At 52.7% G+C, this 17236-nt stretch overlaps 1 protein-coding gene across 3 annotated transcripts in view; it reads left to right on the forward strand.

Annotated features, from left to right (window-relative positions):
- WWC1 (WW and C2 domain containing 1) overlaps nucleotides 1–17236 on the forward strand; it is a 148686-nt gene that overhangs the window by 109812 nt on the left and 21638 nt on the right. For all 3 annotated transcript variants that reach the window (XM_082622427.1, XM_082622426.1, XM_082622428.1), the window contains 7 exons: nucleotides 3421–3510; nucleotides 4313–4848; nucleotides 8308–8416; nucleotides 8817–8897; nucleotides 9563–9649; nucleotides 10858–11050; nucleotides 16776–16928. In XM_082622427.1, the coding sequence (XP_082478553.1) occupies nucleotides 3421–3510; nucleotides 4313–4848; nucleotides 8308–8416; nucleotides 8817–8897; nucleotides 9563–9649; nucleotides 10858–11050; nucleotides 16776–16928 (1249 nt within the window). The remainder of the gene's footprint in view (nucleotides 1–3420; nucleotides 3511–4312; nucleotides 4849–8307; nucleotides 8417–8816; nucleotides 8898–9562; nucleotides 9650–10857; nucleotides 11051–16775; nucleotides 16929–17236) is intronic.

Raw genomic sequence — 17236 nt, forward strand, 5'->3', positions numbered from 1 at the left:
TGGTTGAACCAGATTGTGAATTGAGGCTCTTCTCTGCTATCATAATTTTGGTTTCTCGAAACTAGGATTGGATATTCTCTTAGAGACCCCTATACTACATGCAAAATGTACCATTAAGTACCAGACTCTATAAGCTATATCATCTCATTTAAACCTCCCAGCAACCCTGAGGTTAATCTCCATTTCATAGTTGTGGAAACTGAGGCTCACCCAACATCAGCAAATGGCAGAGCTGGGATTACAACCCAGGCTTGCTGGCTCTGGAGCTCATGCTTGCCTTAAGTCTCCTGCCCACTTAGAAGTTCTTTTATTATTGCCTTCAGCCCCGTCTTTCAAAGGTCTAATTGCTCCCCTGGAACAGTGAGTTCACACGGCCAGTCCAGGGAAGCCAGAACCTCCACGCCGTGGCAGCTGCTGAGCAGGTGTCTCGAGGTCCCAGAGGGCAAGGTCCTCTGGGGGACATGCAGAGAGAAACCAGGGGACACGTGGGCAGGAAGAGGCGAGAGCCTTGGGAAGGACAGGGACAGGGCTGACGGCTGTAAGCCTCCTGCACGAAAGAGAAGAGAAAGCCCACCCAGCCGTCTTCTTCTGTGTTCAACTGTCTGCCTCTGGCCCCCTGTTTGGCTGTGTTCATCCCTCTGACTCTCTCATTCTCTCTCTAGGTTTCTTTCTCTTTTTGCTTCTCATGCTCCTCTCTCTCTTCTCTCTCTCTGTCTCTCAACATGGGAGTATTAGACTCGTCACCTCACCCAACAGCCTCTCTTTTCAAGGTGCCTTTGAGAAGGCCAGGAAGAGACACATCCAGGAAGAGCACACCACAGGGCCTACCAAACCCCAGTGTCGAATCAATCAGAAGCACAGATGTCCCCCCAGGACTCCCCGTCCTGCACGCTGCTTCCTCCTCCCTCCCCAGGGGCCCTCCCCAGCACCCTTGAGAGCTGCAGTGCCTATTAGAGTGTGGACTCCCTACCCCCACCCCAGGGACCAATTCCCCAGGCCTGAGATGGAGCCCAGGCTCTTGCATTTTTAACCAGCACCCCAGGGGCTGAGCCGCAGCTTGTGGGGGTTCCAGCCCCACCTCCTGGGTCCTCTGCCTGCTTCCGCGCTTGATGTGTTCTTGGCCTCCCGGCATGTGCCAGGCAGGCATCACATGCAAACACCGTATGGCCAGCAAAGCCCAATACCTGTAGGAGGCCACCTCGGCATCTGTGTGTGGCTGCTGGTAGCTACACCCCTGTGCTCGGGAGGTCAAGGCCATCTGGCTCCCGGTCCCCTCAGCCTCCTGTTGGGGCTCCACTGGGGACCTGCACTTACTGCCAGAGCACACCTCTGTGGTCTCCTCCCAGGGGAGAGGAAAACAAAGGTAGAAATGGTGGCCCAGGCTGCGCCTTGACCCCAGACCTCACACCCTTTCAAGGTCTTGCTCTCATGAAGGGTCAGATTCCATAGTCGTGTCCATTGCGCTGAAGACCGGGATTTTGTTCATTATGGGCTCCATCTGCCAGCCCCCCTAGTCCCGGGCAGGACTCTGGAAAAACAGGGCTGGGATTGAGCTGGCCAAGAACCATGCCGAGGCCGCGGCTCCTGGGGTCTTTTCTGAAATCTCACAAGGCCAGTTCCCCAGTGACTGGTCCTGCCCCTCCCTTATCACTTTGCAGTTGTGTCTCAAGCAAGCTCTGGTCTTCACGGCAAGGCCTGTGCTGGAGGCCTTGGGCGTGTCAGTGGAGGGATGGCGTGGTTAGGTTTCCCATGGAAATGAACTCTTTCTCCCAGGCCCCAGGCTGGGTTGGCTGTGCTCTGGGAGCAATGAGTCAATCATTCCTCCTGCAGCAGGATGGCATAAGGGGATAAGATGCCAACGGTGGGACATATCTGACCATGGGAGATTTAACATCCAGGTCTCTCAGCAGAGCAAATGAGCCTTTCCTCCATCAACTGGGGAAAAGTCTTCCATTCAGCAATAACTTTTCAAGCACATCCATGCGGCGGGCGCCATGCTAGGGGCTGAGAGAGTGAGGCACAGTTCCTGCCTTACAATCTCCAGCCAGTGCAGCAGCTCAGAAACCTTACTGTGCCTAAAAGTCACCTGGAATAGGGAATAAAGATGCAGATTCCAGGGAATTCCCTGGTGGTCCAGTGGTTAGGACTTGGCACTTTCACTGCCGGGGCCCGGGTTCAATCTCTGGTTGGAGAACTCAGATCCTGGAAGCTACACAGCGTGGCCAAAAAAAAAAAAAAAAAAAGATGCAGATTCTTGAGCCCTGCCCCTAGACTTTCTGATTCAGTAGATCTAAGTAGAATTCAGGGATGTGCATTTAATGAGCACACCTCCCCTTCTGGTGGGGGAGCTCTGTGGGCCACAGACAAAGAACCACTAATCTAGTGGATGCAGGAGAGCAGCCCAAGTCATGAGTGGGTGATGGAGCTCCTTCCCTGTCAGATCCAAGGGGCAGCACCCTCTCTGGAGCCCACCCAAGCTGCCCCCATGGGGAATTTCAGGAGAAACTGGGGGCTGAGCAGAGCCTATATCCAGCCATCCCTTCTAAACTCAAGGGTTTTGCCTTCAGGAAGGGAGCTGCTGAATTGGGCTCTGCTGTGGGCATGCCTGGGTGCAGGCCTTAGCTCCCGGGTTCTCACTCTCTGTCACGCTCACCTGGATCCTCCCCAGGCTCTCTGGAACCACTGTCTTCAGCTCCTTGGCTGACTATTGCCCATCCATTCAGCCTTGGGATGATAGACTCAGAGCTCAGTCCTGGACCCCACCTTTTTTCTCCTTCCAAATTTTACCCTAAGGTGGTACATTCATTTGTTAGGGCTGCCAAACCAAAATTCCACAAACTGGGTGACTTAAACAATGGTAATTTATGTCCTCACAGTCCTGGAAGCCACAAGTCCAAGGACAAGGTGTTGGCAGGGTTGTTTCTCCTGAGCTCTCTCTCCTTGGCCTGTGGATGGCCATCTACACATGGTCATCTACCGTGTCTTCACTTGGTCTTCTCTCTCTGCATGTCTGTACACAGCGTAGGGAGGGATGGTTGGGTGGAATTCTAATTCTGCCAGTAACTCTCTAGCTTTAAGTAAACTATTTAACTCTAAGAGCCTCCGTTTTCTCGTATATAAATTGGTTAAAAAAAAATTCTTACTGTGCAGGGTTATTGTGCAAATGATTTAAGGCAATGTTATCAGTTTCCTAGTCAGCCCCTGGTATATAGCAGGTGATGCATATAGCAGTTACTATAGGATTATACGTAGAGGCCATACCTCTCCAAACATCATAATATAATGCCTCCAGGAAGTTCTTGTGTGTGCGTCTGTGGGTCTGTGTGTACATCTCCGTGAGCCCATGCCTGTGATTCCTCTTCCGGGCAGATGGAGGCGGGTTCCCTCCGAGCTCCCCACTCATGCCTTCGCTCCCTTCAGGTTGAAGTTAAACAGTAAGAGGAACCAGCTGGTGAGAGAGCTTGAGGAAGCCACCCGGCAGGTAGCAGTTCTGCACTGCCAGCTGAAAAGGTGAGTAGTAGGCAGTGGGGTGAGCGCTCCCCTGGGCACGGCCACATGCAGGCGTCCCGAGGTAGCCCAGCCCAGCTTCACGTGTCCTCCATGGCCTGAGGGTGCCCGTTTAGAAGCACAGCAGGCAGACAGATGATCTGGGGGACTCGCTCTGGGCCTGGTGTGGCTGGGGGCAGGGCCCTTCACCTCCCCAGACCGCAGCCTCCTTGGTCCTCTGACAGCACAACAGAAGGCCCCAGTTGGGTGCTGATGTGTCTTGTTCACGTCTCTCCAGCCCACTTGCACAACGCAGAGAGGGTAGGCCTCAGGCTGGGGCCTCGGTGGGCAACGTGGCTGGAATTTTCTCACAACATTCTGTTTTCATCAAATATTTTTAACGGTTGACAATGCTTTTCAAATTACACTTAGGCTATAACGTTTCCTTTTTCAGAAAACTATCTTAACGTGTAAAAAGTGAGTTGAGTTGAAGGAAAATATTAAGCAGCATTATTTGGGGTTGGAGTCAGATATGGAGAAATATGAAAATGGAATGCCGCCGGTGGAGGTTTGAGAAACAGAGATACTGAGGAGAAAGTGGACTTTTAAGGCAGCGGGCTTGGGTTCGAATCCCAGCTCTGCCAGCTCCTGATTATGTGGCCTTCTCAGGATATCCTCTTTAGTGACATGGGGCTGTGTGGTCCGCCCTGGAGACTGTCAAGAGGGTCTGATGGGATGTTGCGTTCTCAGTGCACGTGGTGCTTTTCGGGGGAGGTTCGGGGCGGCCCACCCACTCGGTGTCCTCGCCCTCCCTCCCCCGCCCCAGCCTCTCCGGCAGCATGCAGAGCCTGTCCTCGGGCAGCAGCCCCGGATCCCTCACGTCCAGCCGGGGCTCCCTGGCCGCCTCTAGCCTGGACTCCTCCACCTCGGCCAGCTTCACCGACCTCTACTATGACCCCTTCGAACAGCTGGACTCGGAACTACAGAGCAAGGTGGAATTCCTGCTCCTGGAGGGGGCCACGGGCTTCCGGCCCTCGGGCTGCATCACCACCATCCACGAGGACGAGGTGGCCAAGACCCAGAAGACAGAAGGGGGCGGCCGCCTGCAGGCCCTGCGCTCCTTGTCCGGCACTCCAAAGTCCATGAGCTCCCTGTCCCCCCGTTCCTCGCTCTCCTCCCCGTCCCCGCCCTGCTCCCCTCTCATCACTGACCCCCTCCTGGCTGGAGACGCCTTCCTAAGCAACCTAGAGTTTGAAGACCCCGAGCTGAGTGCCACTCTTTGCGAACTGAGCCTTGGCAACAGCACCCGGGAGAGGTACCGGCTGGAGGAACCCGGAACAGAGGGCAAGCCACTGGGCCAAGGTACAGGGCACCACATCCAGAGGGCGGGAGCCTCCAGGAGGGAGGAGGGTGGGAATTGTGCTCGGGTCCGAGTTCCAGACCCCAGTGATAATTATGGGCAACGTGGTTTTGTGTTTTTTTAAATTAATTAATTAATTTTATTTTTGGCTGCGTTGAGTCTACGTTGCTGCGTGCGGGCTTTCTCTAATTGCGGAGAGCGGGGGCTACCCTTTGTTGCGGTGCACGGGCTTCTCACTGCAGTGGCTTCTCTTGCTGCGGAGCACAGGCTCTAGGCGCACGGGCTTCAGCAGCTGTGGAACGTGGGCTCAGTAGTTGTGGCTCACAGGCTCTAGAGCACAGGCCCAGCCGTTGTGGCACACAGGCTTAGTTGCTCCGCGGCATGTGGGATATTCCCTGACCAGGGCTCGAAACCGCGTCCCCTGCATTGGCAGGCAGATTCTTAACCACGCGCCACCAGGGAAACCCCTACGGGCAACATTTACTGACTGCTTTCTATGTGCCAGATCTTTACATGGTATATTGATTGATTTATTCATTCAGTAGGTATTTATTATGTGTTTACTATGGTCTAGGTCTTGAGCGAAGGGTTTTCCATGGTGGGTTCATTCATGCAACAGATATTAAGTACCTCCTGAAACTAAATGCCAGGTCCTGTGCTAATGGGTGTACGTGGATTCATTCATTCTTTCATTCCACTGATATGCCATGTGGGTTAGTCACAAGGATACAGCGTGGAGGACAGACAAGGTCCTGGTTCCCGTGAAGCCTACATGCAAATGAAGGCACAGACAATAACTGTACAAGCAGACCAATAAAAGCACTAGGAAGAAAATAAAACAGGGCATGTGATGGAGCCTTTCAGGTTGGGTTAGGGCTGCCAGTTCAGATTGGGTGGTGAAGGAAGGCAACACTTGAACGGAGCCTTGAGCAGTGAGAGGGAGCCAGCCTTGGGAGAAGCAAGAGCAAAGTCTCTGAGGCTGGAGCAAGGGGCTGCAAGAGGGGCCAGAGGGAGGAGATCAACAAGGCAGAGAATTGGGCAGAGTACGGGTTGTGTAAGGTAAGGAGTTTACGTTTTACCCTCATTGCAGCAAGGATCCGTGTGACTGTTTGAAGCCAGGGAATGATATGACTCCCATTCTGCATGGGGTCAGAAAAGAGCCTTATGGTGTGGACTGAGATTCAGGTCGGAAGCTGTCATCATCAGCTTCAGGTCGGATGCTGATGATGACAGCTAAGATTTATTACAAGAAGAATCTTTATCTTTACCAGCAACCACATAATAAATGATAATAGTTAAAATTTATTGGGGTGCATTATGTGGTGAGCAATGTGCTTTACATGATGAAATAGGTTACTTCCATTATACCCATTTCACAGATGAGGAAACAGAGGTTCAGAGAGGTGCTTCCCTAGCAGGTGGGGAAGCAGGGATTGGCATCTGGGTTTTTCTGACCCCAGAGCCCAATCTGTTTATCATCACGCTCCCCTTAGGACATGAGGCAGCTCTGTGTATTTATTCCTAAGACACTCCTGGTGCTCGCTGATGCCATCATGCATCAAGTTCAGGTGTGCGAGATAACAGGCACCGTTAGGCACACTTACTCACATAAGCCTCACAACAACACTATGAGGTGCGTGTTATTATTATCCTCCCCTCACAGACTGAAAGGAATGAGACTCAGCTAGGTTAAGTGACTTGTCCAAGGTCATTGTCACTGCTGTGAAGCGGTAGACTCAGGACTGGCTCCAGGACCACCTGCCCAGAACCCGCAATGAGCCATGTGCCAGCTCTGTCGGCAAAGGGCTCCTGGTCCTGGCTCCCGTGAGGCCAGCTAGAAGCTCAACCCACTTCAGCCGTCAGCTCCAGGAATGGGGGGAAGGGCTGCCGCTGCACCCAGAGCTATCAATTCCTTCATGTGCAAGGGCCAGTGGGAGCAAGGGGGAAACGACGAGATTTCCCCGTTAATTAAAGGCTCTGCTGGGTGCGTGCCAGCCGCTTCCTTAGAAGAGGAGCTGAGAGATCCCTGGAGCTCCCTCACCGGGAAGGGAGTCTTGCTGAGTGCCCTCAAACAAAAATAAAAACAGGCTTCCTACTGCAGCCGGTGGCAAGCTTCAGAAAATTGTTCCCTGGAGAGGAGGGGTGTGCAGGTGGTACCCCTAACAAGGCTCACGAAGCGTTCCCGGCGCTCCCTGTCTAAAGGCTGCGATAAGCTGGCTCGGGGATGCTGGGGCCCCAACCGAGTGCAGGGAACGACCCCCATCCCCTCGCCTTCCGCCACAACGCTCGTGTCTCAGGTCGGCGTTTCTTCATGCCACCTCCAGAAGCCTTCCCCGCTGCCAGCTGATGCCAGGCTGAGCCCAGACACTAAGCAGGTTATGCGATTAGTCCCACTGTTCAGTCAGCAGACAAATTAATCTCCTTAAGTGGTTTAGTGGAGGGTGGAGAGGGGTGGGTCTGAAGGCAGGAGGTCTCCAGGGCTGCAGCAGCAGATGTGAGACACAGGCTGGGAAAGCCACGCCCACATGGCCCCTTGGCTTCTCCCAGGCTCACTGTCCCCATCCCCACCCCCAGCCCCTTCTCCAGTCTGCCCACCCCCCGCCCATGTGCCTGGCACACAGGGACGTGCTGGCCGTGAGGTTGAAGCCCCTGAACCTGTCCTTCCCCTGCTGCGTGGAGGTCAGGAGCTGTCCTATTCATCTTAGTAGCTCTGAACTTAGCAATGGACCTGGCACACCGTCAGCACCCATTACTTGGGGGAAGGAAGGAATGTGCAGTGTGTGCTGAATGCTTGGGCCTGAGCCCCGGGTAGAGACTTCTGAGGGCCTCTGTCAAGGGCAGGGGAGATGGGCTGAGTTAGGAATGGAATGGGATAGGCGAGTAGCACAGCCAGGACTTACGTCCTTCCCTTCCTCCTCCTCTTGCCCCTCCCAAGGGGGTCCAGGGGCTGTTATTTTGCCCCAGGTGTGTAGGGATCGATCTAGAAGACATCGCTGTAGTGATGCGAATGATAGTCGTAGTAGCTAAGGATGGTGGTACTGACTTTTCTAGAGCACTTCCCCTGCACCAGTCTGTGTACTAAGGACTTCCCTTTATCATCTCATCCAGTCTTCCCAACAGCCCTGCAAGGCAGGTATTATTATCCCCATTTTACAGATGAGGAATGCAGGGCTGAGAGGGAGTAAATCAGTGTCCCACTGTCATGAAGCAGTATGTGGCAGAACTGAGATTTGAACCCAGGTGGTTTGGCTCTGGAGTCTGAGACGTTAAACACAGAATCACACGCTACCCTTTCCTTTGCCGCAAAAAAAGGCAGGACCTTGCTGTCAGGTTCAGAGGTGGCTGGATTTTGGTGGGACCACGTTACGACAGTGAGGGGATCAAAAGATGTATTGTGACGACAGTATCCTGATTTCTAAACCCTGCCTTGCCATCCTTCCTCTTTTCCTCTCTTCTTCCAGCTGCAAGTAAGGCTCAGGGGTGCGACCTGAAAGTGGCCTGTGTCTCAGCTGCAGTGTCGGATGAATCCGTGGCCGGGGACAGTGGTGTGTATGAGGCTTCCGTGCAGAGGTGGGTCCTTGAGTCTTGGGAACTCTGAGTGTGCAAGGCCCCGGGCCTCCTCAGGTGTGTGGGAGGGACTCACAGGAGGGTGGTGCTGAAGAAGCAGGCAGTGCTTCTCCTCCTGGGGCTGGAGAGGCTTCACATTTGGGAGACTGCTAGTTCCGCAATTGCCATTAAGGGTGTATGGCTAGAGGAGCAAGTATTAGAGAAAGCGCAGCTGCTGCTTTAAGAGAGGGATCCGGGGTAGTTGTGGGCAGGCAGGGTCCACAGGGAGGCTGAGCAGACGCAAACCTTCCTCCTTGAGGACACAGCTGCTTCCTCCCAGAGAGAACCCTGTCTCTAGAAAATGACTTTGGCCCCTGGTCACTACAGGGAAGCCTCACCCTTTCTTTCCTGTGTTGCTTTCCAGACTGGGTGCCTCAGAAGCCGCTGCTTTTGACAGTGACGAGTCAGAAGTAGTGGGTGCAACCCGGGTTCAGATCGCCCTGAAGTAAGTGGCAGGGAGGGCAGGACAGAGGGGCGTGGTCTGTGCAGGGTCTCCTCCTGGCCTGCAGCGTCTCCAGCATTTACCCTCACAGCTGCCCAGCGAGGCAGGCAGAACCAGCGGGACCTGCTGACGGCTGTGGGCTCCTAACTAAAGGGGGTGGGGGGCGTCTCTTTCCATGCCCCCCAGTTCCCCATTTCACAAAAGAGAAAAAACAAGGTTTGAAGACCTTGTAACTTGCCCGGATTCACTGAGCTGGCCAGTGGCAGAGCCAGGCAGGGACCAAGACCTCCTGCCTTTTGGTCTGTTTGGTCGTCGTTGCCACGGCTTTTGTCTTATCATCTCACCTGGACCGAAGTCAACCCCTGGGGGCTGCAGCCCAGATTTCTTATTGTTTTCTCTTGATGCAGGTTGGCCCCAATATTTTTTAAAATAGGAATTAACTGCCAGTGTTGAAATGTCAGGAAATTTTATACAACCTCTGGCTTCTCTTTAAAAATTCAGACCGACAGCTCTGGACCTGCATCCCTGCATGGCAGCAAACACTGGGCCTGTGCCTTCCAGCTCACCGCAGTCCCCAGGGCAGCCAGCAGCCGCATCTGTGATGATTAAGGGAGAGAGAGATAAATGTGTTACTAACAGGTGCTCCATATGCCCCCTTTTCATTTCAGGTATGATGAGAAGAATAAGCAGTTTGCAATATTAATCATCCAGCTGAGCAACCTTTCTGCTCTGTTGCTGCAGCAAGACCAGAAAGTGTGAGTGTGTAGCTGACGGGCTGTATATTATCCTCTCCCGCCCTGCGCCCATCCCAGGGGACACTCTCCTGCTCTGTTCTGCTCCACCAACGGGCCCCGTAAGCCTCTGTGGGTATTTAGTGCACATGACCGTGATGCACAGCGTCAGTGCCGTGAACGTGGATGCAGGCAGGGCGGCAAACACGCTCACTCTAAAGAGGACCGCCCCAGACAGCTCCAGACCTTCCACATACGCGTCCTGAGCCCCTACCAGGTGCCAGCACTAAGGAAGGGGTGGCGAGCGAACCTCTGCCCTTGTAAACTTGAAGCCTGATGAAGAGGAAAGTCACAGCCTCTTTTATCTGCTCTAAGCTCGAGTATTCCACGCAGAAAGAGCCGGGCCTGCCTTTCTGAAGAGCCGGCTCCCATCACTGTGCTTCTTTTGGCAGGTTGTGATGGGTGTTACCTTACAGTTGTTGATACAGCAAAGACCTGCACTGTCTGCCTCCCAGCTTGGTCCTATGCAGACCGGATTTATGTTTCATTGAGCTCGTCTGCCTACATGTTCCTCCTTTGCTAGACCGTAGGCCTTGAGGGCAGCATCAGGTGCTTATATTTCCGTGGCCTGCACCCAGCCAGCGTCTGGGGTGTGACACGTGGGAAGGAGGAAGGCAGGCCGGAAAACAGGCAAAACAGAAGGAAGACAAGATTGGACGCTGGACTCGTGTGCAGTCTTTGCTGTTACAAACAGGGCCGGGATGAATAACCTTCTCTGTAACTCATTGGTACTTGTGCAGCAGTATCTGTGCCTAGAAGCCAGCTGTCTGGGTCAAAGGGTGAATGCACATGTACTTTTGTTAGGATTGTCGCCTTCCCCGCCACCTGAGTTGTGGCATTTTGCCTTCCTACCAGCGGTTGTATGAGTATTTCTCAGTGTTAACAAGCAGCCTCTCAGATCCTTCTGTTCACAGCAGTTTGCACACCGTTGGCCTCAGGCTCCACAAGCTTTGAGGGCCTCATGATTGGGGGATTCAGTAGAAGGAAAAGCAGCACGTTGTCCCTGGGGCCCTTATGCATCCCTCATGAATAACTGCATAACTACTGGAGAAATTACAAACTCTTGTCCGCTGCTGTTTCCTTGGGGATTTGCAGCAGCCGTTTAGCCTAACACCTGAGCCCCAGACCCGGGCTGACCTGACCCAGGCTCTCCTGTGTTTCTGTCCCTCTAGGAACATTCGTGTGGCTATCCTTCCCTGCTCCGAGAGTACCACCTGCCTGTTCCGGACCCGGCCTCTGGACGCCTCGGACACCCTGGTGTTCAACGAGATGTTCTGGGTGTCCATGTCCTACCCAGCCCTTCACCAGAAGACCTTAAGAGTCGATGTCTGCGCCACCGACAGGAGCCATCTGGAGGCGTGCCTGGTGAGGACTGTGTCTGTCTATCTGTGCAGCCTTCTGTCCTCCTGGGGATTGGTCCACCTTGCACTTCAGCAAGAAGTCTTGGAGAAACACAGCTTGTGCTATCAGCCCAGCCTTTCTTGGGTTCTAGGCAGGGGCTCTTCCACAGATGAACAGCGTTGTTCCCGGACTTATTGAGAGCAGGGGAAGGGGGGGCGGGGAGCTCCTTTTTCTGCCGTGGAATTGCAGCGCCACATCCCTTGTGCCTGAGGCTGAGTCACCAGCCTTCCCCACTATGTGGCCTAAGACTCTTTAATTCTGTCTGTTTCCTTTTCTGTAAAACCAGCTAACACTGGCTACCTCACAGGTGGCTCTCTGAGGGTTAAATGAAGCACTAAAGCAGTGCCTCTCGAACTTTCACGTGCACACAGGTTACCTGCAGCTCTGGTTAAAATGCAGATTCTGATTCAGCAAGTCTGGGTAGGCAGGCAGCAAGATTCTGCATTTCTGTCAAGCTCCCAGGTGATGCCAGAACTGCTGGTCCCCGTAGCAAGGATGTAAAGCAAAGTGTCTGCGCACACTAGGTCTCACGGAAAATCAGTTCCCATCCCTTTCCTGCTTCGCTAGGGTTCATGACAGCGTCATTGCCATTTATGTTGTTGTTACGCTCACAGTAATGCAATAGCTTGTGTCAATTGGATGCAGTTTGTATGGTGGGCTCTGAGCTAAGCTCCTTCATGTATTATCTCTGTTGATCCTCGCTACAATCTTATAAAATAGGTAACTGTTACACCAGTGAGGAAACCGAGGCACAAAGAATTTGCCCAAGGTCACACAGTCAGGAAGTGGCAGGAACAGAGTTAGAACCCAGGCAGGTCCACCCATGTCAGACCCTGGATGTTTTCTGTGTGCCGTTACAGTGCTCCCTGGAGCCCCCAGGTGGATGGTGACTGCAGGATTTGGCAGGCAGGGTGGGTGCTGCTGAAGGATGGAGCGGAAAGCTTTTCCAAATCCAGGCTCCAGGGAGTTCCCTAGTGGCCAGTGGTTAGGATTCCTGGCTTTCACTGCCGTGGCCTGGGTTCAATCCCTGGTTGGGGAACTGAGAAAACCCACAAGCTGCACAGTGCAGCCAAAAAAAAAAAAAAAGCATATATATATATATATATATATATATATATATATATATATATATACACACCTAGATAGATAGACACAGACACACACACACGTGTGTGTATATATATAAAAGGATAGGGCTTCCCTGGTGGCGCAGTGATTGAGAGTCCGCCTGCCGATGCAGGGGACACGGGTTCGTGCCCCGGTCTGGGAAGATCCCACATGCCATGGAGCGGCTGGGCCCGTGAGCCATGGCTGCTGAGCCTTCGCGTCTGGAGCCTGTGCTCCGCGACAGGAGAGGCCACAACAGTGAGAGGCCTGTGTACTGCAAAAAAAAAAAGGAAAAAAAAATATAGAATTTTTTTAAAAAATTATTTATTTTATTTATTTATTTTTGGCTGAGTTGGGTCTTTGTTGCTGCGTGGGCTTTCTCCAGTTGCAGTGAGCGGGGGCTACTCTTCGTTGTGGTGCACGGGCTTCTCATTGCGGTGGCTTCTCTCTGCTGCAGAGCACGGGCTCTGGGCACGCGGGCTTCAGTAGTTGTGGCATGCAGGCTCAGTAGTTGTGGCACGCGGGCTCAGTAGTTGTGGCTCGCGGGCTCTAGAGCTCAGGCTCAGTAGTGGTGCTGCACAGGCTTAGTTGCTCCGTGGCATGTGGGATCTTCCCGAACCAGGGCTCAAACCCATGCCCCCTGCACTGGCAGGCAGATTCTTAACCACTGCGCCACTAGGGAAGCCCCAAGGATATAATTTTTAAAATAAAAATGAATAAACAAATCCAGGCTCCTCCAGTGAAGCGTTTCCTTAGCCCCGAGCATTCCTAAATGAGAAGAGACTCAATCCTTTTTCTTCTCCTAATTGGATGCCTTTTATTCCTCCTTCCTAATTGACGTCTGGCCATTGCTGGTTGCCATGGCAGCAGCCAAAGCGCTCATCCCGCCGTAGCTTGTCTCCGTCCTCGGCCAACGGGAAGCCTCTGTTCCCGTGTCCCGTGGGGACGTGAGTGTTAGGCTGTTGTGTTTTGGTGGCTGGAGGAGGAAAGGAAATGAGACAAGAGGAGGAAGGGCCATAGGCTCCCAAGCACAGTCTCCCTGCACTGCTGGGTTTGTGGAATCCCTGGTCTGTTTTGAGCCATTTGACCAGCCGGGCAAGGACAATAGTACCCATCCTGAGTAGTGTCTGCGTGTCTAGTACTGGGCTAAGAACTTTGTGTGCAGTATCTCATTTAATCCTCACAACAGCCCTGGGAAGCAATATTAGGATTATCTCCATCTGACAAATAAGGGATCAAGGCCCAGAAAGGCTAATTAACCGGCTCAGATCATCCAGCGAGTAGGTAGAGAAGTCTGGATTTGAACAAGGATTCCAGCATCTTGTCGTGTCATCATCACACTCTCCTACTGGATTATGGGTTTGGATGAATACTGCCTTCCCCGATATCGTGGGCAACAGTTCCGCCAGATGCTTTAGGGTGGCATCGCAGGAGTCACAGGCTTTCCAGCCGGGTCCTGGTTACTCAAGCCCTGACTGTGCACGTTCTGTAAAGGCAGCCCCCTGCCCGGCCCCACTCATATCCCATGTCTCATCACAACCGCCCCCTTGCCCCTTTCTCACTTTGCCATCCCCACTTGGCAAAAACCCAGCCCCATCAAAGTGAACTCTCCCCTCCTCTCCGCCCGTGCAACTGGAGCAAAACGCACACACCACCGCCCTGCGGTGTCATTTTAAGATCGTGGTCACGAACCTCCCGTGAGCCCTCTTGCTGCCCAGCGTTTATACTCTGTCTCCCTGGACCACTTACTCTCCTGCTTGTCTCAGTGACAAATCCTTATCCTCTCCTCTCTCCTTGCCCTTACTCTCCCTCCACTGAGGCCCTCCCTTCACACCCAGTTCTGGAAGAGTAGAAGGAACCCCACAGCTGCCACGCCGCATCTGCCTGTCCTCGTGGGCTCTGCTGTTCTTCCCGGAGCTAAGGAGGGGCCCTCCCCACTCCCATCTAGGGCCATCCTCTCTCAAGGGTGTCACGCCAACCGTTACTCTTTTGCTCTCTCCTGTGTCTCCAGTTTTCCCTCCTCCCTGGATCTGGCCTATCAGTATGCCAACATACTGTTATTTCTCCCCTGCTTTAAAAAAATTTTTTTAACCCCATTTCTTCCTCCAGTTACTACATTATTTCTTTCCTTTGCTCTCTAGCAACGCGTGAAAGAGGTGTGTGTGTTCTCTCTGTATCTCAGTCCACGTGGGCTTTTGCCCACATCGTTCCACCAGAAACGTGCTCATCAGGGACCTCCTTGTTGCTAAATCCGGTGGCCGGCTCTCCATCCTTGTCCCTCTTGGCCTGCCTACAGCATTTGGCACGATTGCTCACTCCATCTTCCTCAACATCCTTTGCCCTGACTTGGCTTCTCAGGCCCCTCGCTCTCCTGGCCTTCTTCCCCCATCACCGGCCTTCTCTGTCTGTCTCCTTTGCAGATTCTTGCTCATTTCCCTGACCTCTCTCTGTTTGAAGGCCCCAGAGCTCAGACCTTGCTCCTCTCCCCTTTTCTACTTGCGTGCACTGCTTCGGTGATCTCGTCCTATCCCCTGGCTTCAAACACCATCCCATGGGATGGCGCCAGCCTGGGCCTTTCCACTCATCTCGGCGTTGTATGTCCGCTGCCGGAATCCACATCTCCTTTTGCATGTCCAGTAGCCATCACCAGTGATGTGTCCACAAGCACACCCCTGACCTTGCCTCCCATGTCTTCACGATCTCAGCTAAAGGCAACCCCATTCTTCCACTGCCCAGGCCAGAGACATCAGGGTCATCCTGGACCCCATTCTTCCTCTCATACCCCACCTCCAATCCTTCAGGACCTCCTGGAAGCTCTACCTTCAGGAGATCCCCAGATTCCAACCACGTCTCTCCCTGCTCCTGACCTCCTACCACCTCTGGCCCAATGGTTGCAGAATCCCCCACTGGATCCCCCTGCTTCTGTTCTTGCTGCCCTCCGTCTCCTTTCAACACGGTAGCCAGGGGCATCCTGTTAGATTGCAGATGACTGCATGCCACTCCTCTACTTGAAGCCTTAGGATGGTGTCTGTCTCCACCCACAGTCAACACCTGGGCCTTTGCCTGGCCCCCCAGGCCCTCCACGGTCTGCTCCTTGTCATCTCTTGGATTTTATCCCCAAGACTCTTCTTCCAGCCTCCTTTTGCCCCTTGAATACACCCGCACGCCCCCTTCCCCAGCGCTTTGCACTGCTGTCCTCTCTCACCAGAATTCTCTTCTCCCGGATATTGATGGGCAAATCTCACCCCCTCGCTTCATTCTGATCTTAACCCGAATGTCACCTTCTATGTGACGACTTCCTTCCACCCTATTTAAAATCACATTGCCCCCTCCACTCTCTTACCCCCTCCTCTCCACTTTCCCTGTATTATTTTCTCTGCAGCACTTTACATCACCTAATATTTCTCTATATCATAGGTATCAGGGTGCATGTTATTTTCACAGTTTATCATCTGTGAGATCAAGATGCAGTGTACACTAGATGGCAGGTCATAGTCTAATTGGCAACTATGTTTCTTTCTTAGTGGTACATGAAATAATAATGCACTTTATAATCGATGGCATCTTAGACTCTGTGAGACACAATATAAAGTTACTTATTGATTATCTGATTCCCCCAGACTGGAATAGAAGCTCATGAGGGCAGGGATTTTTCTCTGCCTTAACTCCTTCCCTATCCACAACACCCAGGACAGTGCCTGGCACACAGAGGCTACTGGGAAAATGGGTGTGTGTTGACTAAACGAATGAACAAATGCATAAATGCCATCAGAGTGCATCCAGTTTACTGAGGTAGAGTATTCACGCCTATGAGCCAGCCTGAAATTGACTGTTATCTTGTTGGAATTAATATAGCCTGGAGAACTCTCTACATCACTACCTAGAGATCTTCCTTATTTTTTGTGCATAGCTATGTAATATTCCACCCTATAGATATATTACAGTTCATGCCTCCAGTCCCCTGTTTCTGGAGCTTTGAGTTGTTTTCCTCGACATCAGTCGTGGTCATGATGTTTTCTGACTCTGACACCAAAAGCAAAAATCAACAAGTGGAACTACCTCCAACAAAAGCTTCTGCACAGGACTTCCCTGGTGGCGCAGTGGTTGAGAGTCCGCCTGCTGATGCAGGGGACACGGGTTCGTGCCCCGGTCCGGGAAGATCCCACATGCCGCGGAGTGGCTGGGCCCGTGAGCCATGGCCGCTGAGCCTGCGCGTCCGGAGCCTGTGCTCCGCAACGGGAGAGGCCACAACAGTGAGAAGCCACAGCAGTGAGAAGCCCGCGTACCGCAAAAAAAAAAAAAAAAGCTTCTGCACAGCAAAGGAAATCATCAACAAAATGAAAAGGCAACCTACTGAATGGGAGAAAATATTTGAAAATCATGTATCTGATAAATATTTAAAGAACCCATACAACTCAATGAAAGAATAAGTTAGTGAACAAGGGAGTTATTGGAAAATGATTAGCACCTAGCCAATTCTTCCTCCCAGGGAGCTTCTGTCTCACCTGGAGTGGTGTTTTGCATACTGCCCCCAGAATACCTGGTCACCCCCTGGTTGTGCTTTTTTTCCCATTCTCCACAGGGAGGCGCCCAGATCAGCCTGGCTGAGGTCTGCCGGTCCGGGGAGAGGTCGACTCGCTGGTACAATGTCCTGAGCTACAAATACTTGAAGAAACAGAGCAGGGAGCCCAAACCAGCGGGAGCCATGGCCCCCATGCCAGGACCTGAAAGCACGGTGAGCTGGGTCACAGCTTTGCACCCTTCTCCTGTACGTGCGGCACCTGGCTGGATGGAAAGAAAAGCCTCTCCCTGAATTGGAGATGGCTGGACATCAGAGGTGGAGTAATTATTAGAAGAAACTGAGTCTCAGAGACATTAAATAATTTCCTCAAGTCACACAGCCTTCCTCACCATAGACACCATTCAGTATGAAGACTCTTCCTCTAGGAAGCCTTCCCTGAATACAGCCCCCAAGCTAGCTTTGCCACCATGCCTCTGTTCTCAAACATCCAGTACTTATCTCTCTCATAGTCCTTCCCAGAT

Source organism: Mesoplodon mirus (genome assembly GCF_964341445.2).
Source record: "Mesoplodon mirus genome assembly, chromosome: 5".
Lineage (NCBI taxonomy): Eukaryota > Metazoa > Chordata > Mammalia > Artiodactyla > Ziphiidae > Mesoplodon > Mesoplodon mirus.